The 25,073-nt window shown below is 46.4% G+C and overlaps 3 protein-coding genes and 2 non-coding genes across 10 annotated transcripts; 3 read left to right on the top strand and 2 right to left on the bottom strand.

Annotated features, from left to right (window-relative positions):
* Positions 1 to 8: 8 nt before the first annotated feature.
* On the bottom strand, positions 9 to 5,834 carry mlnl (motilin-like). The gene is made up of 6 exons (XM_035631839.1): positions 5,685 to 5,834; positions 2,183 to 2,361; positions 1,539 to 1,669; positions 512 to 607; positions 301 to 397; positions 9 to 128 (listed from the first exon to the last, which is right to left on the bottom strand). Exons 3-6 carry the CDS (start codon positions 1,656 to 1,658, stop codon positions 121 to 123), a joined length of 321 nt encoding a protein of 106 aa, XP_035487732.1. The 5' UTR covers positions 1,659 to 1,669; positions 2,183 to 2,361; positions 5,685 to 5,834; the 3' UTR covers positions 9 to 120.
* nop56 (NOP56 ribonucleoprotein homolog) lies at positions 4,775 to 10,614 on the top strand. Its single transcript, XM_035631831.2, has 12 exons — positions 4,775 to 5,001; positions 5,693 to 5,782; positions 5,883 to 5,997; positions 6,303 to 6,467; positions 6,633 to 6,831; positions 7,394 to 7,581; positions 7,888 to 8,039; positions 8,230 to 8,330; positions 9,051 to 9,199; positions 9,432 to 9,553; positions 9,759 to 9,878; positions 10,143 to 10,614. The coding sequence occupies exons 1-12, from the start codon at positions 4,999 to 5,001 to the stop codon at positions 10,410 to 10,412; spliced, it is 1,674 nt and encodes a 557-aa protein (XP_035487724.1). The 5' UTR covers positions 4,775 to 4,998; the 3' UTR covers positions 10,413 to 10,614.
* LOC118310154 lies at positions 7,684 to 7,803 on the top strand. Its single transcript, XR_004793741.1, has one exon. It is a non-coding gene; the product is annotated as a small nucleolar RNA SNORA26 (small nucleolar RNA).
* LOC118310153 lies at positions 9,620 to 9,685 on the top strand. Its single transcript, XR_004793740.1, has one exon. It is a non-coding gene; the product is annotated as a small nucleolar RNA SNORD57 (small nucleolar RNA).
* Positions 10,615 to 11,488: 874 nt separating the features above from the next.
* Positions 11,489 to 24,955, bottom strand: ubap2a (ubiquitin associated protein 2a). Of its 6 annotated transcripts, none has more exons than XM_035631829.2 (27): positions 24,827 to 24,955; positions 22,812 to 22,949; positions 22,395 to 22,472; positions 21,733 to 21,843; positions 19,557 to 19,719; positions 19,341 to 19,421; positions 19,201 to 19,258; positions 18,533 to 18,630; positions 18,350 to 18,408; positions 18,174 to 18,244; positions 17,738 to 17,897; positions 17,368 to 17,638; positions 16,945 to 17,249; positions 16,606 to 16,826; positions 16,084 to 16,369; positions 15,836 to 15,866; positions 15,537 to 15,729; positions 15,023 to 15,074; positions 14,371 to 14,671; positions 14,165 to 14,256; positions 13,905 to 13,955; positions 13,705 to 13,798; positions 13,213 to 13,611; positions 12,978 to 13,082; positions 12,817 to 12,884; positions 12,368 to 12,559; positions 11,489 to 12,283 (listed from the first exon to the last, which is right to left on the bottom strand). In XM_035631829.2, exons 2-27 carry the CDS (start codon positions 22,905 to 22,907, stop codon positions 12,188 to 12,190), a joined length of 3,732 nt encoding a protein of 1,243 aa, XP_035487722.2. In that variant the 5' UTR covers positions 22,908 to 22,949; positions 24,827 to 24,955; the 3' UTR covers positions 11,489 to 12,187. The 6 variants fall into 6 exon arrangements, with proteins under 6 accessions (XP_035487722.2, XP_035487723.2, XP_035487721.2 ...); XM_035631830.2 differs by lacking the exon at positions 24,827 to 24,955 and adding an exon at positions 23,969 to 24,823; XM_035631828.2 differs by lacking the exon at positions 24,827 to 24,955 and adding an exon at positions 23,710 to 24,823.
* Positions 24,956 to 25,073: the final 118 nt, after the last annotated feature.

The raw sequence follows: 25,073 nt of genomic DNA on the forward strand, positions 1-25,073 counted from the left end.
GGCTCCAATTAGATGACTTCCCTTTATTGACTTATTCATTAAAATACAATAAAATAAATGAGCATTCGGTGCCTGTTGAAGAATTTACACAGCATTGGTCTTCTAGTGTCTCCGGCCTCGCTATTTGGCTGGAGAGAGAGATAGTGAGAGAGCGTTATGTTTACCAGAGAGGGTTTTAATCCAATCACTATCACTGGTGAGTCTGTCGATGATAAAAGAATACAAGATACAAGGACAAGGTATGGCATTTTCAACAAACGTATCTCACCACCATGTCTTGCACTGATCAAATTCTTGTACCTTTCTCCGCTATTTCATGGATGATCTCTTCGAGCACCGGAGCCACGTGATCCAGCTGCTTGGGTGAGAGACGAACGGCAATCTCCACTGTTTTATCCTGTACACACACAAAAGAGGATTTAATGGCTTGTACTTGATAGTAATGGGGAAATAGAAACCAGTGATGGCACTAGGTGTGAAGGTAATGTACAGCGAGTGCCCGTGTACTCACATCACCGTGTTCCACCGGAGGAAGCTGTTGGACAGTGACTTCTTCAAACTGACCATCCTCCGACCGAGGCTCCATGTCCTTTCTACCCTCTCGTTCCTGCAGCCCATAATAGTAGAGATAAACAGCCTTGGAGACTTAGCGGCCTCCACATATGAAGACCCACAACAACTGCATTGAACTTTGCAAAACTAAAACCCCAAACTCCAAATTTCTGAATTTGTTATTGCATTTTTCCTGTTGGACAAATCTGACAGAAAAATAATACACAATAGTGGCTTTTATTAATATTGATGAGTTATTTTTTGAGAAATGCATCGATTCAAATCTATCATATAGAGCAAAAGTACTGAAAGTGTTGTGACTTTCTAAAATCCAAGGGATTGTCATCAACTTGCTTATTTTCTGGTTCGACCCACAAACCAAAACCCAAAGATTTTCAGTGTACTGCTCAGAGCTAAAGAAAAGAACCCCTTTCAGAAGCTTGAACTAGGGATTATAATCGATAAATCAAATTATTGACTTATTGTCAAAGCTAAGCTCTTTTTGCTTCATGCAGTATATACAAAATCACATATCACAATCAAACTGATGCTCATCCTTAAGAGCCACAGAACAAAATAATGTAAGATGAAACTGTTGACAGTTTTGGTATCATATGATTCCGCTGAAAAGACATCATGAGAACCATGCACTTGTAATGAATTATTGCATGGCGTCATTTTAATCATCAGTGAATAGATTAATTGCTTTGAATATTAAATGTCAGAGAAGAGTGAAAATGCCAAGCATCCGAGCTTAAGGTGACATATTCTAAGATATTCAGTTTACTCTCAGAAAGGCGATGGACAATGGAAAGGATGGAACCAGGAAATGTTGGCCATTTTTTGTTTAAAAACTGAATGGGAACCATGAAATCAATAATCAGAACAGTTGCTGATTGGTTTCCTCTCGATCGACTAATCGATTCAGCCTTCCAGCTCCTCAGACCTACTTCTGAACACTGTCCGATCCAACACAAGCCGCTTACCTTCATCAGCATCATCTCCTTTGGGCTGAAGAAGGTGATGTGTCCCTCTGTCCTCTCAGTCAGCAGCGCCGCCAGGCACGCCAGCAGCACGCAACCAGCCACTGCTCCGCGCATGCTCATTCTGCTCCGTCCTGGACACGAGCAAATACACACACTGAAGGCAGGTATACAGTCCATACAGAACAGTAGGGTCAGGCAGAGCGTAGAGTCGAGTCCGTGTCTCCACGCGAGCAGGGGTGAGTGGCACTGAGGGCAGGCCGCTTACAGAAATTAGGGAGAGTTTGTTTTTTTCAGCAGTGGGAAAGAGAAGCGACAGTTAGAATAGATCAGCACACATTATTTGCCTGGAGCTACAGTGTGTGTGCGTGCGTGTGCCAGAAACAATAAGTGAGTTGAAGAGATAGCAGATAGGGAAAGAAAGGGGAAAGTGGGAGGAGTGTGGAAGTAACAAACAAACTGCTCCTCTGAGAAGAGAGATAAGATGCCGGAGTGAACCAGCCATACTGACAACAGCCAGAGAGCTCTGTGCACACAGTGTTGAAGATTGAAGGCAGGACACGGAAGAGGACAAAGACAGGAGCGACAGAGGGTAAAGGAAAAGCGCCTGAGAGACAGAGGAGCTGAAGAAGCCACTCGTTACTCACGTGCTGTGGTCAGTGACTTGGGGAAGTGTGCGTTAAGATGAGCAGAGCTCCACTGGTCTGAGCGTCAGCTTGTCCCAGTCAGCCTTTATATCAAGTCCGCTCCTGATCCCTGAGCTTTTTACTGTCCTCCCTCACATCCGCTCCTCAACAGGCTCCTTCGAGCGCTCTCCTCCGCGCTCCTGGAAACACACATATTACTCAGGAATCTGGCCTTAGTTTATTACGGCACTAAGCTCACAATGCTGTGTGTATGTAGGCCCTCTGTGACAGGATTGACAACAGGACACACTGGGTGAGAATCCCTGTGGCGTCTGCACGTTATTAGAGGAGCATTCGGGAACAACACAATGAACACAATGCTCTACACACTCTGAATAATTGTGGCGTGATACCATATCGTGAATTATTTGAAAGATTGACAGGGCCCCTCGAAGAGCTCAAAGGAATTACTTGTTCATCCTCGTTTATTTACACTCACACTATCACACATGACAGCAAACAAATACATTTTCAGTCATTTAACCTTCAAACAACCCGAGAAAGAAGATAAGACTGAATCCTTAATTACATCTTAAGATAGAACACTGCTAACTGAGCAGCAAAGTTCAGTCTGTGCAGGGGGCTTTTAACTTGCGTCACCAAATGCAACGATGAAAGATGATTGTGACATGACTTCTATTCTGTGTGTACGTGTGTGTCTGATAGGACTATTACTCCTGATGTTGCAGAGGCCTCCATCTGTTTACACACTCACATTATGTGGGCATGTCTTCCTCATGGGGACCAAAAGCGAAGCCCTTTCGTTTATATCATTAAACTTTAAGGTAAAGGTAAGTTTTAAGGTTCGGTGTGTGTGTGTGTGTGTGTGTGTGTGTGTGTGTGTGTGTGTGTGTGTGTGTGTGCGTGTGCGTGCGGTGATTTGTCCAAAGAGGTCAGTTGTAAATTCTCTGCTCTAAGCTAATATCCTACACAATGTGACGTTTATGACCTGCTCGTAATTACTGGTTGTGCGCAAGCAGAGCCGCATGCACCCGTTCCTCAGAAACCATCACAACTAAAGAACTTTAATGACAGTTTTTCATCGAATTCGGCACTTGTTTCTTTTCCGGCACGGTGCTGAAATATTATCGCAGGTTGGGTTTATATTGTTTTTATAGTGCTCTGCAGAAGTGGACGATTAAAACCATTGCCGCTGTTGTATGTGGTTTATTGCATGAGCACATTTAGCAATGTAACTGTGCCACACTGACGCAAAAGCCCTTGTTAAATGTTTCCATCACCTAAGGTCAGGTCTTTTAGAATGTGTTGTCAGATAGATGGAATCTTTATATTATGTATACATTAGTATTTTCTACCTTTTTAATTCCCTTTAGAACTGCACATCTATATGGTGAATAGGCTATGTTTTAAAATATACAAATAATATTGCTGTCATACTTAAAGTTAGCACCTACAAAGACAGACAACTGAGCCCTCAGCTGGAAATCAGAAAATCAAGACATGAATGGATGATGTCATTGAATGACACTTTGTATGCTTGGTCCAGTGGTGCTCATTCAGTGTTTCGTGAACAGTTTTTGATTGAAGCAAAGTATCACAGCCAAAATTAACAAATGTCTCACATCCACTAGAATTGAAGCGATGCTGTCACAGGGAGGTTTCAGCCGTCATCCCATTCATTAAAGTTCATCACATTTACATTGATTCATTTGGCAGCGCCCAGACCGACACGCAACTGAGGGTCAGTATGTTCATTAAACAAACTCATCACTGAGGGTACAACTGAAATGTACAACTTTCTTTTATTTACAATGCAGTCCAGTAGAATTTGGATAATATGACTTTAAAGTATACATCTGGAGAGATATTACAGTAACCCCCCCCGTTTCACAGAACTCAGTTTTCCAAAACCTATTAAAAGCACATCGGCTGCACTGTGTGATGTGTATTTTCATTACCATGAGCATTAGCACCAAATTCTAAATTGCCCTTGGAAACTATCTGTCTGTCTGTCTGTCTGTCTGTCTATCTATCTATCTGTCTGTCTGTCTGTCTGTCTGTCTGTCTTTTACAGCCCCCTTCACACACATGGCCCCGTCACACAGATGGTTGGAGACCTCGCTCTCTCAGTTCTCTCAGTGCAGTGTTTGACTGACATCTCCCTCTCTCCCGTTGCACCGGTTTAGGGCTGCAACTAACGATTATTTTCATAATCGCTTAATCTGTCGATTATTTTCTCGATTAGTCTATTAGTTGTTTGGTCCATAAAATTGTGAAAAATGTCGATCGCGTTTCGCAAAACTCCATGATGACGTTTTGTTTTGTCCAAACACCAAAGATATTCAGTTAACTGTCACAGAGGACCAAAGAAACCAGAAAATAATCACATTTAAGAAGCTGAAATCAGAGAATTTTAGACTTTGACTTTTTTTTTTAAATTTAGTTATCGATTACTGATCGATTAATCGATTAACTGTTGCAGCTCTACACCAGTTAGGGACAACATCATCATCATCATCATCATCCAACTGACTGCTTGACCAGAGTATGTGAAAACACCAGAGTAGATGATGAAAGCCACAAAGCGTTGAAGTTTCAACTTCACACAAACCTTTCCTCTCTCCACTGATAACAGTCTGTGTGCTCTGTGTCCAGCAGGTGGCGGCCTCTCGGGCCTCTCGGGTCTCGCGAGGTTACGCAGATATCGCGGTGTTTGGCTCGCGCCACAGTTCGCTGAAGAACGGCGGACTGCAGTCTTTACCCCGAGGAGCAGCAGCGGAGCGGTCGCCCCAGCTGCGAGCGGAGATTCACGAATCATGGTAAGAGAAGCGACGCGTGCGGACCTGTTCACACACGATGTCACCGTGTGACACAGCCGGCTGCTTTATGAAACTACCGACACTTCAGGAATAGACGAAAAAAAAAGAGAAAATCTATTTTCATGCGTTTCACAGCCGCACCAGTCGAAGGCCTCTCCGCACGAGTGGAGCCACATGGGCGGCTCACATCGTCCAACACGTCTTACGTTCAAACCGCCGTGGTCGCCACCGCTGCCATTAAAAAACGAGCACATCTTTGTTTGCTGCATTGATGAGGGTGAAATTCAGCCACGTGTACTATTTTTTTTTTTTAGTCGCGGCACAAGTTAGCAAATACGTTGAGCCAACGCCGACCGGGCTGCTAGCACGAGTTAGCTTAGCAGGCTGCTTCCGCCGCGGGCCCAGGCCAACACGTGGGGACCATCGTGGCGACCACGTGGTTCCGATCGGAAGTTATGGCGACACCTGACGCAATTACATGGCGGTCAATAATCATATTAGAGTACACACAGTGCTGCGTGTTTTTAACAAAGTAACGTTAGCTACGACTATGCTAACAGAGACGGGCCGTTCCTCCGCGGCTGCCACGTTGAGGTCGCTCATCACACGACGTGTAGACAGACAGTTTTTTTTTCTTTTCTTGTGATGTAACTTATTTTCAGCGTGTAACGGAACGCGTTTACCTCTCCAGGTGCTGCTACACGTGTTGTTCGAGCATGCGGCGGGCTACGCGCTGTTCGCCGTCAAGGAGGTGGAGGAGATCGGCATGCTGCTGCCTCAGGTGGGTCCTCCGTGCGCCAGTCGGTGGTTGAACCTGTTGCCCCGTGTCCGCGTGGACCAGGTATAACGACTAAGTGTCACGTGGTGCGTGTGTGTTTCAGGTGGAGGAGAGCGTGCTGAGCATCGGGAAGTTCAACAGCATGGTGAGCCTGGCGGCCTTCTTCCCCTTCAAGTCGGCCCAGGGCGCCCTGGAGAACATCAACGCCATTTCCGAAGGTTGGTGTTCTTTTCTCTTTTCCTCTCTACAGCCTGGTTGAGTTTTAGAGTTTCCTCAGTTGTAATGATGTATCAAAATCTGTCAATCCACTGACTTACTGTGATGACAACCTAATGTTGACCCTGAACACCCGAGGAAATGGTTTTGGAATACTCTGGTATAGTTAATAGTAGAGTGTTTTTTGTTTTATAATTTTGATCAATTGTTTAATGGTCTAATGGAGAGCAAATTTGAGAAAAAAAAATCTTGCTGGTAGACGTCTGGTTTAATGTCTAATTCCATACTTGCCCTCGTTCACCCTCAGGCGTGGTCCATGCTGACCTGAAGTTGTTCCTTGAGACAAACCTGCCACATTCTGCCAAGAAGAAGGCGGCCTTGGGGGTTTCTGATGCCAAAATAGGAGCAGCCCTACAAGAAGAATTTAGCTTTTCCATCCAGACTGGCGGCGTGGTGGCTGAGATAATCAGAGGTGAGGATTTATTGGTAGAGGAGTTAGTTTTTGCCCTGTTGTGATGCGAAATTGTGATCCTGAAACTCATGAAGGTTCATACTGAAAATCTGAACAGCCGCTTGTCTCCTGCTGCTCACTCCTCTGTTCCACCTAACGCCAACAAACCCTGGTGTCTGTCTGCAGGTGTGCGTCTGCACTTCCACTCGCTGGTGAAGGGTTTGACTGGCCTGGCTGCCTCCAAGGCACAGCTGGGCCTCGGCCACAGCTACTCCAGAGCTAAGGTCAAGTTCAATGTCAACAGGGCGGACAACATGATCATCCAGTCCATTGCTCTGCTCGATCAGTTGGACAAAGACATCAACACATTCTCCATGCGTGTCCGGTAGGTTTCCCCCACACGCTCTGCTACAAAAGATAATTCAATTGAGGATGTTTGTCCTGCTGTTCAGTAGAAACTTGCAGACTGGTTTCTCATTGTCTGTCAAATGTTTTGATTCTAGTCACCCACCTCCTGTAATTTGCGGCAATTTTGTGGGCAATGTACACATGGGACCAATGATGTTATACCAAAATCTGTCAATCCACTGAATCTGTGTGATGAAACATATATCCGGTGCTGATGGTCCGCATAAGAAAGTTTTAAGGAAACTTATGCTAGTAGCCCAGTTGGTGTTGGCTCAATGTTGGCGGTCAGTGACCGTATGCCTGTCATTTCTCACCAATTTTTTGTTTGGGATTTTTTTCCCCAAAGCAGCCATCATTTCCATGCAGCCTGCTAATGCTTACCACAGACGGTGCATGAGTGCTGGCTGTAAATGAACCTCTCCTAACACATCTACCTTGTCTGGTTAGGCAATTCTCTGAGGCATTCGCTGACCAAACATGCTGTGGAATGTGGCAAATATGTAGATGTTTTATTTTCTAACAAACCCCTCTGTCTCCAGGGAGTGGTATGGCTACCACTTTCCAGAGCTGATCAAGATTGTGTCAGAAAACTCAATGTACTGCCGCATGGCTCAGCTCATCGGAAACAGGAAGGAGTTGTCGGAGGAGAGTCTGCCGGGCCTGGAGGAGGTGGTGATGGACAGCACCAAGGCTCAGGCCATCCTGGACGCATCGCGCTCCTCCATGGGTAAGCAAGTAATATTTTTCATTCTTTAGATCATCTTGCCATGTATGGCCTTGTGTGCACCATGCTTGATACGTGTGTTTAAGACACAAACGTGCCCCTTTTTTGCCCACCCTGGATCAACAATTGTCCTTGGTGTCTAACACAGGGGGGCAGAATATCCCTCTCATAAACCTGTAGTGAAGGCACACATCCTCACTGCGGATCCTGTCGGGAGAAACAATCGCACATTATTGTCGCAAAAATGTTTAGTGCACGTATAAGTTGAAATATCCCTCTGATCGACACCATGTCTCGATTGTTTTCCAGGTATGGACATCTCTCCCATTGACCTGATCAACATAGAAAGGTTCTCCAACCGCGTGGTGTCTCTGGCTGCCTATCGGCTGGAGCTGCAGGAGTACCTGCGTTCCAAGATGAGCCAAGTGGCTCCAAACCTGGCAGCCTTGATCGGAGAAGTGGTGAGAAGTTTGTTTTTATGTTTATTTTTTTTACATAACACCTGCGACCAATGATGTTATACCAAAATCTGTCAATCCCCTGAATCTGTGTGATGAAAAATATATCCGGTGCTGATGGTCCTTGTGAGAGTCTTGAGTTTTCATCAAACTCATATTCTACTTCACTGAGACTGATGGTGTTTTTCATCAGGTGGGCGCTCGTCTGATCTCACATGCCGGCAGCCTCACCAACCTGGCCAAGTACCCGGCCTCCACCGTCCAGATCCTGGGAGCAGAGAAGGCCCTGTTCAGGTACTGGGGCGCCCCCTCCCTGCTGGGGAAACAAGTGGTTGCAGTGATGGCAGGGCTGGGCTGGAGCAGAGCAGGGTGACTGGAGTCTTCTCCCGAGTGATCCCTCTCTCCCTAACGCACCCCCACAGTCTGAGCAGCCACTCACAGCACTGAGGTAGAACATTGAGAGCTTCTTACAGCTCATATCACCGAATTGCTTTTGTTTTCCACACCAATCTCACAAAGTGGTCTCTAAACACAAGCTAGGAAGACAAAACATCTAAACCCTCCATTTAATAATGACATTTCTGGAAGTGTTGATTGAAATACTAATGAGTCATGGTGTCTTCAGTGCTAATGCAAATAATCAGACATCTTTCCACCAAAGCACTCAGTTTGCCAGTAAACCTGATACACGGCATCAGTTCATCACACGTGTTGGGGCCTTTGATTGGCTGCGTCTTTACAATTGTGGACATACCATAATGATCTGTTTACATGCACCCCTAATTTCACTTAATTTCATGTGTATGGTGGCAGATTTTTGGAACTGGAATTGGCTCCTAACTTGTTGTAAAACACCAGAGGGAGTTGTTCAGTCGCTAAGCCGCCTGTAACACTTCAAACTCCCGGCCCCCTCATTCCTATAATGGGCGACTTCCATATAGCTTTTAGTAGATAACATGTACTTTGTCAATAACGGTTTATCCTGAATGTGAAACCAGCTGCGTCTTCACACAGAGCTCTGAAGACCCGAGGCAACACTCCCAAGTACGGCCTCATCTTCCACTCGACCTTCATCGGACGCGCCGCAGCCAAGAACAAAGGCCGCATCTCCAGATACCTGGCGAACAAATGCACCATCGCCTCGCGTATCGATTGTTTCTCTGGTGAGTGACAGGACCTTTTGGAGAACGTCGATGCTTCGTGCCATTGGACAGTGTTGGTTCGAAATTCAAGTGGCGTCATTGCAGTGATGCTCAAATTTTTCGTCAACAGTATTCATCCCTTGGGATGATGTTGATAAGCTTTTTACTGAGCAAAGCCACACGTTTGATAAGACCCTGTTCGTCATATTGTAATCCTCTGCTGGTATTTAATTTCTGGTCACTTGTGTTACAGAGGTGCCCACAAGTGTGTTTGGTGACAAGCTGCGTGGACAGGTGGAAGAGCGGCTCTCTTTCTACGAGACCGGTGATCTGCCACGGAAAAATGTGGACGTCATGCAAGAGGCAGTGAAAGAGGTGAGTTCAGATAACAGATCGAGGCTCATGGGAGCCGGTTGCCCTCGTTTCAGAGTCTGTCAATGCTGTGAATGATGACAAATCTTTTCCTGATGACTGTGAGGGTATACACTGATTTAATGAGCCTGATGCAGCTTTAATTCTCTTTCTTAAAACGTGGTTTGATTGATTTGTACTCAGCGATTTCTTTTTCTTTTCCTCTAAGGCTACTGATGTCGCAGCTGAGATCAAGCGGAAACTAGACAAGAAAGAAAAGAAGCGCAGGAAGCGTGAAAAGAAGTCGCAAGAACTTGATGCCAACGGTGACGCCAACGGTGAAGTTGAGGTGAGCCTTGATTTTCGTGTTTCTGGCCACGCATGTTCAGATTTGAGACTTGACCCACACGTGGTCCTGTCTCAGTGTACGACATGCTACATCAGCCTGACTCCGAACCATTGGCAGGCCCCAAACAGTGGACTTGATCACTGAAGTGAGTCAGACATTGTGAAGCCTTTCAAAGGATGATCATCATAAAATTTAGTTTGGCATCTTGGAATCAAGATGGTGACTTGCCTTTTTCTAATTTGAACCTTGTCTTGCTATCCGCAGGTGGAGAACGGAGAAGCAGATGCCACCGTAGTCAAGAAGAAAAAGAAGCAGGCGACTGAGGAGATGGAGGTGGAGGCTGAGAATGGGGCGGAAGATGCTCCAACCAAAAAGAAGAAGAAACGAAAGTCAGAGGTAGAGGAACCAGCCGCCGCAGAGGAGACGGAGACTCCAACCAAGAAGAAAAAGAAACAAAAGACTGAGGCTGAGGAGACCCCAGAAACCCCCGTGTCAGAGAAGAAGAAAAAGAAGAAAAAAGAGAGTGCCGACTAAGGAATGTGGGCAAAGACTGAACCTTTATTTTTCTGTACAGTTTATTTTTTATTCCTTTTACTTAGAAGCTAGTTTATGGGAGGAGCTTCATGTTCTGTGTTTTTGGCAATGTCAAAGCAGGTTAGACGACAAAAGAGATGCTTATAACTGTGCCTTCATGAACTCAATGACTTGTATTTCTGTAAATAAATTCTAAGTTTAACGTTTTGTCACATCTCATCCATCCTATGTAAAGTTTCCTGCAAAACTTTAATTTGATGCTTTATTTTGTGAAAGTTAGTTTTTAGGGCTTAGTGTGTAGCCAGTACCCTGAGAGCCACCGTACCTGGTGAAATGTTTCTGATCCACAGGGATTCTTCATCAGGGGGATCCAACTGGAAATTCTCATATTCCTTTCATGACAGGTGGAACCTTAGCACACGAGTGAAATTGTTTGTGTAAAATAATTGAAGCAACTCTTCAAGTATTGTAATTCAAATGACAGATCTTTTCTCGAGGTGTCCCACTTTCTGCTCAGTAAACATCCAGGACCTTTGTGTGGAGGGACTGAATGGTTGATTGTTTCTGTATGTTGGCTCATAGGCTGCAGACCTGTAAACATGTATCCTGCCTTTTGCCTACTGCCAGTGAGGTTTGACTCAGCCCAGCTTGTGAGAAATGGTCAAATTGAGATGTGACAGGAATGAAACTAATGTCCAGGTTTTCAAAAAACGCTATATACTGAAATACTTGAATATTCCATTAGCTTAACAGCAACACCAAACTGCTCAGTGGCGATGCTGGGGTCATGTATGAGTATCCAGTTAAAAACTTTTACAAATAGTGCATACTATACAGAATATTGAGTATAATTGGTACACGCTTTCTCAGTCATGGATTTAGGAGTTTCAATGTGTCGTGCCTGAACCTGCCGTCTACAAACATTGTAGTTAGTACAGTTTATTTTGACATGGGTCCAATGCTGCTCCTGCCTGTTGAACAAGTTTTGCAGTCACATCCTGTTTATTTACCTTCTTCTGAAACTTCAGTTCGAATCCAGAAATGTGTTGAGTAAATATTGATGCCAGACTCAAACAAACTGTTCAGAACTTTTAATTTGGACAACAAGGATTAAACCAATGTTAAAATGACATCAAATCCAAGGCCTGGCTGGTCAAACCAGCCAACTAGTAAGAGTTGAGAAATGAGACAGATGGAGGGAAATGGGGCAAAAAGAAAAGTCAAGCTATCAACTGAAGTCACCCTCAGTAAGGATTCACAGATGCGGGAGACCAAAACTTACAAAAACGTATTTCTTCTAAAATAAAAAAAGGCCTTTGCCATGAAAATGATGCGTAAAATCTATGTACATCATTCTCAGTTCATGTATGCATACAAAAGAAATCCACATCACAAGATGCTTGTGTTCAAGTATATTCACCAACTTCATCTTTATGATTTTGCATTCTCCTCTTTACCACATTTTTTTTGTTGAAATAAAATGTCCTTCAAAATAAAAACAAAATTCAGAAAACCACATTTTATGTCCTACCAATACATATATACTGTATAAATACATACATAAATATATTTTACATACAACAGCCATAAATTTGAAAAGGGGATATACAGAGCAAAGGGGAGGGGGGTGGTAGTGTGTGTGTTTTAGCTTGTGTTGTAAAATGGTTTGTCCCTCTATGATCTCGTCAGTCAGATATGTGTGTGTGTCCGTCCGTCCAGCCATCGTCCGTCCATGCACGTTCACACAGAAACACACATCGCGGGTCTCCTCTGTCTCAGTTGGCCCAGTAGGGGGAGCTGCCATAGTTCGGCTTGTTGACTTGGCTCTTCTGCTGCAGGCTGTTGGACTGGCCCCGCTGGCCGGGACCACCCTGAGCATGGAGAGAGACACACACACACAGGTAAACATGGGAGAAATAACCTGTGCAGCTGCTGACAGATCAGCAGGGCGTTACCTGTCCATCCTGAGCTAGGTGATGGTGCAGCAGCTGTGAGTGGGGTTGCTGGTGAGGCAGGATGTGGAGGAATGGGGCCGGTGCATAGCCTCCAGGAGCTGCTCCAGGGTTCAGAGGGCCGGGACCCCCCAGCGCTGATGGCAGGCTGAAGGGAGGAGGGGTCCCCGCATGGAAACCTTGCTTATCAAAAGACTGAGGACAAAAGAGAAACGACAAGTTTAATTTCCAAGCTTGATTATTTATTAGTGTGAGTACAGTAAGATTTTAGGGTGAATGGGGACCAGCACCAGGAGAGAAAAAGCAACACGTTTGTCTGAAATTTGGTGTGATCAGAGATGGCGGGATTAACATGATGTGAGTGATTGTGTCGGGTCACAGGCCTCATGTCAGAGGATTCTGTAGGGTCCAGATTGGACCATAATTATGGTGTGGAGGTGTGTGAGGCTCACCTGGGTCTTATTGTAAACACTTCCACTGATGTCTGGCACCCCCGAGTTACTGGAGGTCACTGAGACGCCTAGCAGAACAACACCAGTATATTGTTAAGTCCTTAACTTACAATGAAAGCCAATGACGACATTAGAAACAGTGAATCTGTTTTACATCTTACCTTTCCCGGGCCCAGTGGCAGCCGATTTGGCTTGTGCCTGTGAGGAGGAGTTGTAAGCTTTACTGTAGTCCACTCCAGCTGGCCCCGCTGTCAGCTCCTCATACCCTGACAAAGAAAAGCTCAACTTTAGAATTCAACCAATCCTCACAGCTGGTACTTTGGGCAGTCAAATGGATTCTGGGTTGAAGTCCTTCTCTCAAATCCACCAAACTATAAACAGAACTTGCTCACTGACCTGAGCTGAAAGAGTGCTGGCTATAACCACTTTGCTGCGGCTGCTGCTGGAAAGGGCTCGCCGTTGGGTTTCCCAGGCCGAGGCCCATGCTGTGCTGCTTGGCCGAGGCTGGTCCTGGGCCCCCGGGGGGAACAAACATGGTGGGGCCATACTGGAAGGCGGCAGCACTGGGTACGGCGCCGGGCACTCCGGGGTAGTAAGGCAGGCCCGTGTAGCTGTAGCCTGGAGGCAGAAAGGCCTGCTGACTGCTGTGGTGTTGCGGCTGGCCCTGGGGCTGCGGCTGGGCCTGAGGAGGCTGAGGCTGGGCCTGGCTCTGGCCTTGTGGAGGCTGCGGGGCAGCCAGGCTGGTGGGGGGTGCCGGGGAGGTGGAGTCGTTCCTGCCGAACTTTGTGACTTCACCTGACAAACAGGGGATATGCCATGTGATGAAAAAGACAAACACAGGATTTCTGGTATTTTAGATAAGGCCAGTCAAGGGTGAAGGGGTTTTACCTGAGTAGGGGTTGTTGGCCAGGCCCCCGTCTCTGCCAGAGAGAGTCGCTGTGGGGCCGGGGAATGTGATTCCGTAGTAATCCTGCAAAGAAGGCTGACAAGACGGGAGAGGGTCCGGATTAGGATCCAACAGCAACCAGACAACATCAGCATTTGAATGAGTACTACTGTGATTTCTAAAGTGTGATAATGACACTCACCATTGGCAGTCTGGACTGGAGCATGTGGAGGTCCTCGTAGCCATAGATCTGCTGTGGAACACAAAGGACAGAAACAGTCAGAGACCACTTATTCTTGGTCTGTTCTTTGAGGATTCAACTGAGGTTCATGAGTGTAGTTTAAAGACAGAATACGCCCCAACAGCTCAACTGAAAAGACTTAATAGATGAAAGTGGCTTGTACATTAAATTAGCTACAATAGCTACATTACAATGGTTTTAGATCCTGAGAGGCTACTTACTGGGTATGCTGGCAGCAGCCCCCCTGGGCCCATGATATACTGGTTGGGCAGTAGAGGGGGCACTCCCTGGGACAGGTTGGGAGGAGCTTTACCTTATAATGCAATGAGAGTGAGATCAATTAGAACTGCATCATTATACAACATTAAACATCAGATATGTACGTGCCCAGTGTCTGAGGTGTGTGTGTGTGTGTGTGTGTGTATACCAGCGGATGAGGAGAGCAGGGGTGTGGTCCTTGGTGCAGAGAGGTTGGACGTAGCAATAGCTCCATTGGAGCCAAGTCCCAGCGCTGTGCTGGAGGCAGCAGAGTGAAGTCCGCCGACGAGGCCGGCAACCGTGCTGCTCATGTTGCTGACCATGTTGGGCATGTTGGCCAGGTGGCCGATGCTGATGCTGCTGCTACTGTTGCTGCTGTTGTGGGTCGAGTGGAGCGCCGAGGGCTGCGATAACGTGTAGGAGCCAGAAGAGGGAGCCAGGGAGCTTGCGCCGCTGTCGACACTGGTGTACTGAGGACAGAGGCGGAGGTTTAATTCCAAACAAGTCTATACACTTATTTCCCTGATTTGCTTAGATTGTGTCATCAATGTTTTCTACACAGTGGCATCCTCTTTGTATTTTCAGTGCATTGATAGTGATTGGTCCTGTCCAATTCTGAAAAGGCATCTTCCGTGGGGATATTAAAGAGTATGACCGAAAATTTGTTCTCTTCGGAATTGTTCCATAAGGCAACTGAGTTGGAGACCCTGAACAATCAGTGAATCTTTGGCTGCGATGCTAACTTTACTTACGAATTCAGGTAATTTAACACAGTCATCACAGTGCTACCGCAGAGAGGGTTTTAGCCATGAGGTACTTACAGTGACAGAGCTGGAGCCCAGAGCTGAAGCGGAGCAGTGACTGTTGACATGGCTGCAGAATGAAGGAGAGGAGTGTGTGAGAATCAGCAAGTGGACAAGTAACAATCCTTATTTTAGAGCATTTCAGCTATAGCAATTCTCTCTCTTAATCACTTCACAGGAGAACTCATTTTGCATTATCGAGACAATACGGACAAAATCTTGCACAATATATAAAGTAGTGACAGAAAGTGACGGCAACTGGCACAGACTAGTTCAGTGTGTAAACAACTCTCCCTTTTCCCTGAACTGTTCAGAGGGTGCGACTCACTGAAAGACAACAGCAGAGAGCCCAACACAACGTTCCTCAGTTGAGATGAATTAAGATAGTCTGCCATGTGTGTTTGCTGACTCCCCTTTTAAAGTTAGCGTGTGCATCCCAGGACTAAGAAAATCAATCATCCTTTTAACTGACTAACCTCTTAACTGTGTGTGTGTGTGCGTGCGTGCGTGCGTGCGTGCGTGTCACACCCACCTATTGAGTGAGTTGAGATGGCCGGCTGAGGGCAGGTCCTGTGCCAGGTTGGAGAGACTGGAGCTGTGTGGAGGGAGGGTGGAGGCCAAGTGGGAGGAGGGGGCTAGGGCGCCGTTTGTGCTGATATTCAGAGACGGGGACTCTGGCTTTGGTGTGGCGGACGCAGATGTAGCTGAGTAGACGGGACGAAGATCTTGTAATTGAAGTAGCATTGCATGAGAAAACTGACCGACGGTGGACATTTACAGTAAAAACGGAAAGTACGCATCAGACAAATGAATCAGTCAGAGGCAACTTACTGTCTAGAGCAGCGGAGGTCCTTACACCGTTCTGTAGACAAGAAAAGTGTTTCAATAACTTGATAACAGGTCAAACCATATCTATGAACAAACAGTATGAATAATACTTCAGTTGAATTCAGCTTAGACTCAAGGGAGGAGCACATTCACCACACAAAACGTGAAATTTAAACAGAATTCATGTGAATCCAATCACTTAATGATACGTTTCAGTCTTCGTCTGGCAATCTCAAAGTGTTTGCACTAACCATGACTGGCCCCGTGGCCTCTTTGCTCTGGGAGAAAGCCAGTCGTGTGTGAGGGGGCATGGTCCCGTCGTAGCTTCCTCCCACTGTGGCAAAGGGGGAGGAAGGGGGTACAGCGGAGGAGGTGGTGGAGGCGATCGAAGAGCAGGAGGGGGGATTGGTGGAAATGGCAGCTCCTAGTGAGGAGGGGGTGAGGCTGGACAACGCCACCGAGGAGGAGTGATATAGTGGCTCTGATGAGGAGAGGGGCAGAGGCAGGGCAACAGAGAGAGGACTGCCCAGGCTCTCGCTGCAAGACAGACAGATAAATACTTTATTGATCCGGAGGGAAATTTTGAAAGTAGAAGACGATAACGGCAGGGAGAGACATAATTGATGCTGATTTTGCTTTTTGAGGTTCTTTGATGAATTGTCTTTTATATGTAATCTGTAGTGTGTTATAATGACTCACTTTCAATGCACAGTTACTGTAATATATTGTAACCTATAGAGATGTAACTCGTGAGTCAGCAGTGACAGTGGTACCTGAGCGGTTTGGAGTACAGGCTCGTCTGGCTCTGTGTCCCTGGTCCCGGTGCAGGTGGCGCTGGGGCCGGAGTGGACTCCCTGGACGCTGCACTCACGCAATTGTCCACAACTCCAAAGTCCGGCAATGCCGACTCTGAGCCAAAGTCTAGGGCTCCGAACTGGAGGTTTAGACCAGGTACGTCAGCTGAGCCTGGCATCTCGACTGCTGTGGAGGGGATCTGCCAGGAATGACGGAGCAGAGCCACATTTGAGAACCATCACGATAAGTTCATACAACTTCTGATATTGAATGATTTATGAAGAAATAAGCAAAAATTCTTTCCAAAGCCTTCCTACCTTCGATGTGGGAGGTATCCTTCGTTTCTGGCCTTTGAGCTGTGCCCGTTGCTGCTGTGGTGTACTGCCGCCCTGAGGGTCCAGCCCGGAATTGGGGGCAGGAGGTTTAACACCAGCAACATTCATCACCGGGCCTGCCTGTGCTGACATGCTGGTTTGATGGGGGGCGGGCGAGGCTGAAGCAGGGGGCGCTTGCTGTTGCGTCGGCGGACTGGACTGACGTGCCAGAGGCAAGGATGGGCCATTGTGCCTCTGGACCAGCTGGCTCAGCACAAGGGAGGGTTCTGGCTGTAGGCCAAACTCACCTGCAGACAGACACACAACAAAACACATTTAAAAACGGGAAAATATGAATATCTTAAACTAAAGAACAATAATGATTATACACATGCTACACAGAAACATTCCCATTTGAGCTCTTACGGCTGAACTGTGAGGACAGCGAAGTGGTGTTTGATTCTGAAGCCTTCATGTCCCAGCTAGAGGAGGAGGGTGGAGGTACAGGTGCTCCAAGGCCGGGTAGTCGGCCAATGGGGGTGCTGCTGCCCTGGGTGCTGGCTGGAGGCACGGCCTGGGATGAGGGAAGAGGACCCAGGCCAGGGCCCTTCAGCTGTTCCAGTATCTGAGCTCCAGTGCTGGGTGGAGTTCTCTTGGCCTGACCCAATTCCCCAAAACCAGCTCCCAGAACTGACGACTGCCACAGGCAAGAGGAGAGAGTGTAATCATCCAACACTGTCTGTGTGTCTTACACATAATGGATAAAGAGCCAAGTATCAAATGCAACATTTCTTACCAGAGCAGCATGTGCGTAGCTTGTGCTACTGGTGGCGTTGCGGCTCGGGGGTGGCTGGTGGTGGTGGGAGTTGGTGAAGACCAGACTCTGAGAGGAGGAGGAGGAGGGTGGTTCTCTTCCTCCAACCACTGGCTTCGGCAGCAGAGAAGCGATGTCCAGACTAACACAGGAACATTCGGTAAATTACATATTACATTAGGAATTCATCGCACAACACCAAATCAAAAGGTGCCAATATAAAGTTGAAACAGGTACAACTCATTTTGGCTTAAATGTTGTTGTACAGTATGACAGTCTGCACTGACTTTATGAATGGCTTTAACTGAAAATACCAAACATTTTCTTGTACAAAACCTTTGGAAGCTGCTGTGTCAGTAAGTCAAACTGCAACAAGAGAACGGGGGATGTGTACATCATAAACAAAACAGTCACATACCTTTGTCCAGGTGCAATGTGGTTCTCAGCAGCAGGTGCACATGAGGAGGTGAACACTTTGGTCTCAGAGAGCTGCAGGGACACACAAAGACAAGATACAGAATTGTTCAAAGAAAAAACATTTGGTTGCGACTAACAAAATTCTGCTGTAAAGCACCAGCCTCTGTGCCAACTCACACTAACATCCTCACTCCAGTCCTCAGCTGTCCAAACATCCAAAGTTTTCCTCCAGGTAACTAGGAGACAACCAGTGAGCCACAAGTTGAAATACGGGTGAGACAAGTAGCATTAAATATCACATACAGCGAGCGGCGGACTGCACCAAGCACACAGAATGACCCGTGGAAGTCGAGAGCTCACCTGTTCCGTCTGTACTGTTGGTGGCCACGGTGTCCCACACCTCACTTTGTGTGGTCCGTGTACCAGCCTCTGAGGTATAGTCCGCAGGATTGAAAGTCCTGGTGAGAAATCAACGTGTTACAATGGGAAGTAGATGAAATCATAACGAGCACATGCTTTTCTTTAATGGACAGTGTCTGGTTTTACACAAGGCTATGGAAATGGAGGCAAGAAAAGAAAAACACCACTCAATCAGAAACCAAATCCAAACTGAGGCTACATCCACATAACTAAGTTTTCGTTTTTAAAACGCATCACTGCTACATTTATGCCTAACATCCACAGTTAGTTATAAAACTCCTGGGCTGCACTGAAATTACTTCAAGAACTACCACTTCATTATCGGCCCTGCTCTTAGTTTTCACTGTTGTTGTTTGTTGTATTTTCTGTAACTATGTAACCAACTGGTTCCCTTTTACACCGGCATGCACATGCTCAATGTTCGTGAGTTGCATGGTAATCCTTTAATGAAAATTTGGTCATTAAAAGTTTAGTCAAATTTAGTCATTAAAAGACGTAGCCTAATTCATTTCTTCCCTGGAATGAATAACACTGGTGCTAATTAATTTCTACTTAAAGTTATGAGCAGACTACTGTGCCTGTGTGGGTGTGTTGTCTTGATGACGTACCCCATGCCCTGGGCTGAGAACCGGTTCCCTGCTGGTGCTCTACCTCTGCCTCCAGATCCTGTACGACATTCACACACAAATCAACAATGTGTATTCAAGCGTTCGGCAGACTGACCGTGTTTTAACGAGCCTCTGCTCACCTCGGCCACCTCTGACCCTTCGACCTCGATCAGAGCCTCTGTCCACTGGTGTCACCTCCACGCCATTCTCCTCTGGACGTGCTGTTCGTGTTCACACAAGTGAAATTGTGAGCTACATTATTACCAGTATGATGTCAGAAATCGTGATGCTAAGAATCTAGAGAGGAGGAAGCATGGGAAGATGTGACTTGACGTGAAGTGTATACTCCTCCATACCCTGTCGGCTGCGACTGGGCCCCTTGCCCTTGCGGTTGGCAGCCACGCGGCCTTTGCTAGCCTCCCTCTCTCCTTTCTTCTCCCTATTCTCCTTGTTCTCCTTGCTTTCTGACGGACCCTCCTTCACCAGCGGCTTCTTTTTCCCCACCGTCTCCCATGAGGTCTACACACAGAGAAGGAATGACGTGAGAGAGGAAAAACTCCACGTAAAGACAAAAACGAGTACATGCAACAACAAGGTGCGAGGTTGAGGAAGTAGGAGCATAAACTATATAGTCAGCGTTTCTCATTGCACTTATTCAAAGATGCTTAAAATTCGCTCGCCATCAGCAAAACAGGATGTCACGCAGACAATACGCTTCAGTGAGCAAAGCAGGCAGAGTAGCTTTAATGTTCAAAAATATTTATTTGCCACTATTTCAGTAACATTTCACAGTATTACCACGTGAAAGTGGCCTCTGGTGTTCTGCTGTTGGTTGATAAACACATTTGAACATTTCTTGAATCAGAAGAGCTGTGATGCTAGTTATTTTTTTGTGAGCAACATACAGCTGTGTTGTTCAAGGAAAACAAATATCAAAATTACTGACTGAGATTAAGGGCCTAATGTGTTTTTAACAGGCCCTAACACAGTATTACACCTATTATTAGGTAGTCATTCATTTTGTTCGTCAGAGTTAAGATCTTAAGGAGTACAGAGGAAGGTGGGAGAGATTATATACTATAACAAAGAGTCTTCAATGTAAAGGGGAATACCGGCTACTAGGTCTTTTTGAAATTACATAAAACCAAACCAAGAATGTGTGTAGCTTTCTGGCAGGCTATCCTTCCCTGCAGCTTCTCATTGCCATCTGTGCCAGCTGGTATCCTTCAGAAATGTTGGGACACTCAGAGACACGCTGGCAGATATTTGGTAGCAGGGCAGGGAAAGGAGTAGTGCAGAACTGTGTGCATTCATGCTAAAAGTGCCTGATATTTGAAAGAGCAAACTTTCAAACAGTCGATGTGTCAAAGACAGACCAGACACTTATTCAGCTGAATATTATTGAAGTGCCATTTTACCTCTAAAATGTCGGCCACATTTAAACAACCTTCTGTTTGACTGATATTGATGATATTTTTCTGAATTTTTTTGCTTCTGGTGTGAAACAGATACATACCAGCTGCTCTTTTCAGTCATCTGTGTTACCCAGATGTGACATTCAGAGAATATTATATTTTAATCAATTCAGCTGTCTTCACAGGCTGCACAATGACATGCATTTTGCTTTACATGCAATATAAAAGGATTACTACGGTGATTGTGTATTGGACACTGCCGAGCACCGGTGACCACACAGCAATACTCGACCTGAGCATAGATTCCAAGAATGACTAATGAGAATAGGCAGCGGTGACTTAAGGTGCCTCTGGACTTGAAAACAACCCATGCTGGTTAGAGGTTTCGTGTGACTATTGTCGGCTGTGCAGAACGTCACCGTGTAACTGCAGCTCTGGGTGCAACGGCCTCAGTTTTCTGAGGCAGGTGCTGCAGTTGCTCTCCCTCCAGTTGCACCATCTGGGAACCAACTCTGTGACGACCATAATCTGTGACCATAATTGACTTAAGGCTTCAATGACACGCATAAAATGTTGTTGCTTTGTATTTATAGAACTTCAGATCCATTATCTCCTGTGGTTATATCTTTCAAAGTGGGATGCAAGTTTTTTTCCTCTATGATCTCCTCCTCCCAGCAGGTACTTTGTGTGTGTGTGTGTGTGTGTGTGTGTGTGTGTGTGTGTGTGTGTGTGTGTGTGTGTGTGTGTGTGTGTGTGTGTGTGTGTGTGTGTGTGTATACATTCAGGCACCACAGACTATAGGCCTTATTCAAAGTAGACATTTCCATGTGTTACAATAGGAGAAGCACAAAATGATGACAATAAAATGAATGATCTATTTGCTGCTTTAGTTTCAGGGCCCTGGTAGTAAGCATGCTGGCTTTCTCTCACTCTGTCAAGTTGGGGGACATGTGAACTAAACAGAACCCTCATTATAGTTATCACTAACACCAGTGCTTTTCATGCCATGACATAAATGTCTACTGTGAAAAATGTCTTCAGCTTTAATTTCCAGCACGTTTGATGAAGTCATGCCCCTATATATTTGTCCTTTAAAAAAAATGACGCTGTCATTTACCATGTCCGAGGTACTCTCCAGGAGGAAGTTGATGGCTCTGCTAACATCCTCGTTGCAGTCATGGAGCGCTACCATGCACTCATCCTGGTTCTTCCCAGTCACCTCCATCAGCTGGGGAAAGAAACAACCACATGACATTTAGACAAGTCAAGAAGTTGTTCGAGTTGCACCAAACGACAAATGTGCCAGTTTCACAGCATGCAACAGTGAAGCCCATTGCATCGCTCATAATGTCAAGTGTGCATTTCACACGTGTAAAAAAATTTGCTGTTTTCTGACAACAACACCGGAAAATTAGCAGAATATTGCGTCTGGGGATTTTCTGGGGATTGCCGTTCACATATGATGAACGCAGCAGGAGATTGGGCCGCGTCAGACGTTTTCATACCAAAAGGTTACATTTCCAGAGCATTCTGTGCCGTCTGGGTAGAGCAGCGGGACGCAGGACATGACTTCAGTGCATGTGTGACAGTAGCTATAGAGTACCACAGTGATGGAAGAATGAGCGCCCTGACCCTGCCTAGAAGCCTTGTGTGGTTCTGTTACTGTCTCAGTGAATAATTTCGTTATTCACACGGCGTGTCCTACTGTGACACGTCTGTGGAAAAGGCTTAATGTTGGGCAAATGTTAAAAAAAAAAGAGAAAAAAGGGGGTTATTCACCTGGTTAACTTTGTCCTCAAAGTCAGCATCGTTCTTGTCATAAATCATCTGGGCAAGCCGGATCTGTTCTGCAGTAGCCTGCAACAGAGAGACGACGAGACAACTGGATTGACTTTTCATTCACAGGAGAAAACGGAAGAGAAAACAAAGTGTATATGGAATGAAATCAATTGTTATTCTTAGTTTTGATAGTCTAAAAATCACTGGCAAAAAATTAAACAGTTACTGAGCAAGTGTGGAACTGGCGGCATTAAAAAAATATCCTTTTTGATAATGACTATTGAATATAGTGTGCAGTGTTTGTTTTTGTTTTTCAAGGATAGTTATGTGCTCGCTGGTGTTTTTCGCTGCCATACAGAAATACATCTTCAGTGGGGAGTTGTTTTTTTGGATATTCATGTGGTTGTGGTGTCTCACCTGTATCTGTTTCTGTGGTTGTGACGTGTGAGTGGCAGCGGGCAGCACCTTTTCCCGGGGGCCCCGGGCCTTGTCGCCGCCCAGCAAGCTCATCATATACAGTATATACAAAACTCTGTATGTACAAAATAGAAAAATCTGCAGAGGAAACGAGAAATACGGGAGGGTGAGTGAAATACACCAGCAGCTCTAAAATCCCCAGATCATGTTGGACACATAAACACACACAGTTCATTCACAACGGCGTTACGGCAGAGACTCAATACTTCCCCTTGTTTGAGAGTGTGAGCAATATGTGTCGTGAGCATAACTAAGCCTCGGTGCACATTCATGAATACTGCCCTTATAGAGGCTGTAAGACACAGGTGGCCTGGTGATGCAACAGCTTTGCTGAAAATCTAGGTCAAGGAGGGAGAGCGACCCAGTGTCCTCTTACAAACACCACAGACCACAGTGTGTGTGTGTGTGTGTGTGTGTGTGTGTGTGTGGCAAAACAAACACTACACACCCTGACCCCAAATCCCCTCTTGTTGTCTGATACTTTCAGCGACTAAGATTATTCACACAAACACACACACACTAAACCGTAGCAGTAATAAATTAATTCTTCTCTGCATTTGGCATCAAAGCCCTGCACAATTTATACCTCATTGCAAATTTTGTGCAACACTACATGAGCCCACTAATGATTGTAAGTAGAAAAAATATTCCCCACTAAAAATGAAAGTCGCAAACTGGTACATACACACACACACACAACTTTGTCTGCAACACAGTAATGCAAAACCTCCTGTTATTCAACGGGTCTGACTGCGGTGTCCATTACCTTAATAATAACCATAGATACCCTCAGTGACCCATTTGTCTTATGTCTGAGAACAATAGCGACCCAGCTTACAGTGTCGGAATGACGCGGGCCATCGCGCTGCTGCCATTGGCTGCCGGGCGGAACAAAGCTAACTAATGCAAAGGGATCAAGTGGCTTTAAAGGCAATTTCGGTCACATATTATTGTTTTTGTGGTGATCCTAAGGGAGAACTCCCGCTGCCACCGCGGCACAGTTGATGCTTGTTCGGTCGAATGTTGACATGCTACGGCAAGAGCGCGTACAGCCACAGTCTTGGACACAAACAATAACAAAAACAATCGATCAGTACCCGTGAACGTCTCCATTGTCCGCCACATTTAGTTGGACGTACATAACAGACATGTCGTAGTCTAGTTTCACGTCGCTGCGTGTTCACGCACACCTACGCGCGCCCGAGTGCAGCTGGCCGACTGACAATTAACCGCAGTTCGTGTCGGCGGTGAAGCAACCGCTGTTTGGAGCCGATGCTAACGTTAGCCCGCAGCCGCTAGGTTAGCCTACTTCGTTTTTCTTGAACCCGAACATGGGACTACATGGCGCAGCTTGGCGGTGAATGTCTACATTTCGCAAGAAGAAAAACAAAAACAAATGGGATTCCCGCTGCGCCACGTTGGACAAACCCGACCGACTTCCGCGAGGTTGGTACGAGGGTCCCCCTTTGTCCTCGCTAGCACGGACCGGAGTTAGCCGAGGGCATGCTAACGCCGACCCGTGTGCAGTGAACTCCGCGATGCAGCGAGGACCGCAGCTAGCTCGCGATGCTATCTAAATCTGGTCCCGGCTGAAAGCTAACGGCCGTTCCAACTCGTGGGTGTTAACACGGCGCCGCAGTTATCTAACGGCGGCGCCCAAACAACGCCGCGCCGGCTAACGGCGGCGCCGTGTCCGATGTGAGGGGCGAGAAGAAGCGGGGCCTCGCAGCGGAGCACAGTCCCCGTCCCGACATTGCTCGCCGGGAAACAAGACAACAGAAGAGAGGAGAAAAAAAATTTGCGAAAGACACCCCTCGCGACGCCGCGCAAAAGCTCGACGACGACGGCATGCGCATTGTCGGCGAACGCGCGCACGGGCACGCGGTGTACACGCGATTAAAATACGGAAAGTGAAGTTTAAAAAAAAATCCCGGGGCCGACCGTGTTTTTATTACCTGCTATCACGCTTCAATCGCCAGCAGCAGACGGGGTGGTCACGTGACGCGCGCCGCCGCGGTGCTGGATGCGCCGCTGCTCTCCCCCTCATCGGCTCGCAACTTCTCCAGCCGAGCACCGTCCAGAACCACGATTCACGCCGGACTGTATTATGTATCAATAAAGAAAATAAATATTTGCTCTCGTTTCCGCCGAAGATGCACACACATTCAGACTGCAGACTCGTCTTTACGTCCTGAGAGCCGC

Source organism: Scophthalmus maximus, chromosome 6, assembly GCF_022379125.1.
Source record: "Scophthalmus maximus strain ysfricsl-2021 chromosome 6, ASM2237912v1, whole genome shotgun sequence".
NCBI lineage: Eukaryota > Metazoa > Chordata > Actinopteri > Pleuronectiformes > Scophthalmidae > Scophthalmus > Scophthalmus maximus.

Excerpts from the sequence above, each read along its gene's own strand:
- mlnl (XM_035631839.1), bottom strand. The coding sequence starts at position 1,658 with ATGAGCATGCGCGGAGCAGTGGCTGGTTGCGTGCTGCTGGCGTGCCTG. Across the intron at positions 608-1,538 it reads AGGAGATGATGCTGATGAAG|GAACGAGAGGGTAGAAAGGA; the intron begins GTAAGCGGCTTG and ends TATGGGCTGCAG. Across the intron at positions 398-511 it reads CTCCGGTGGAACACGGTGAT|GATAAAACAGTGGAGATTGC; the intron begins GTGAGTACACGG and ends GTGTGTGTACAG.
- nop56 (XM_035631831.2), top strand. Across the intron at positions 6,468-6,632 it reads GGTGGCTGAGATAATCAGAG|GTGTGCGTCTGCACTTCCAC; the intron begins GTGAGGATTTAT and ends GTCTGTCTGCAG. Across the intron at positions 9,554-9,758 it reads TGCAAGAGGCAGTGAAAGAG|GCTACTGATGTCGCAGCTGA; the intron begins GTGAGTTCAGAT and ends TTTTCCTCTAAG.
- ubap2a (XM_035631825.2), bottom strand. Across the intron at positions 22,473-22,811 it reads AACCACAGAAACAGATACAG|GCTACTGCAGAACAGATCCG; the intron begins GTGAGACACCAC and ends TCTCTGTTGCAG. Across the intron at positions 17,250-17,367 it reads GCTGTCCTCACAGTTCAGCC|GTGAGTTTGGCCTACAGCCA; the intron begins GTAAGAGCTCAA and ends GTCTGTCTGCAG.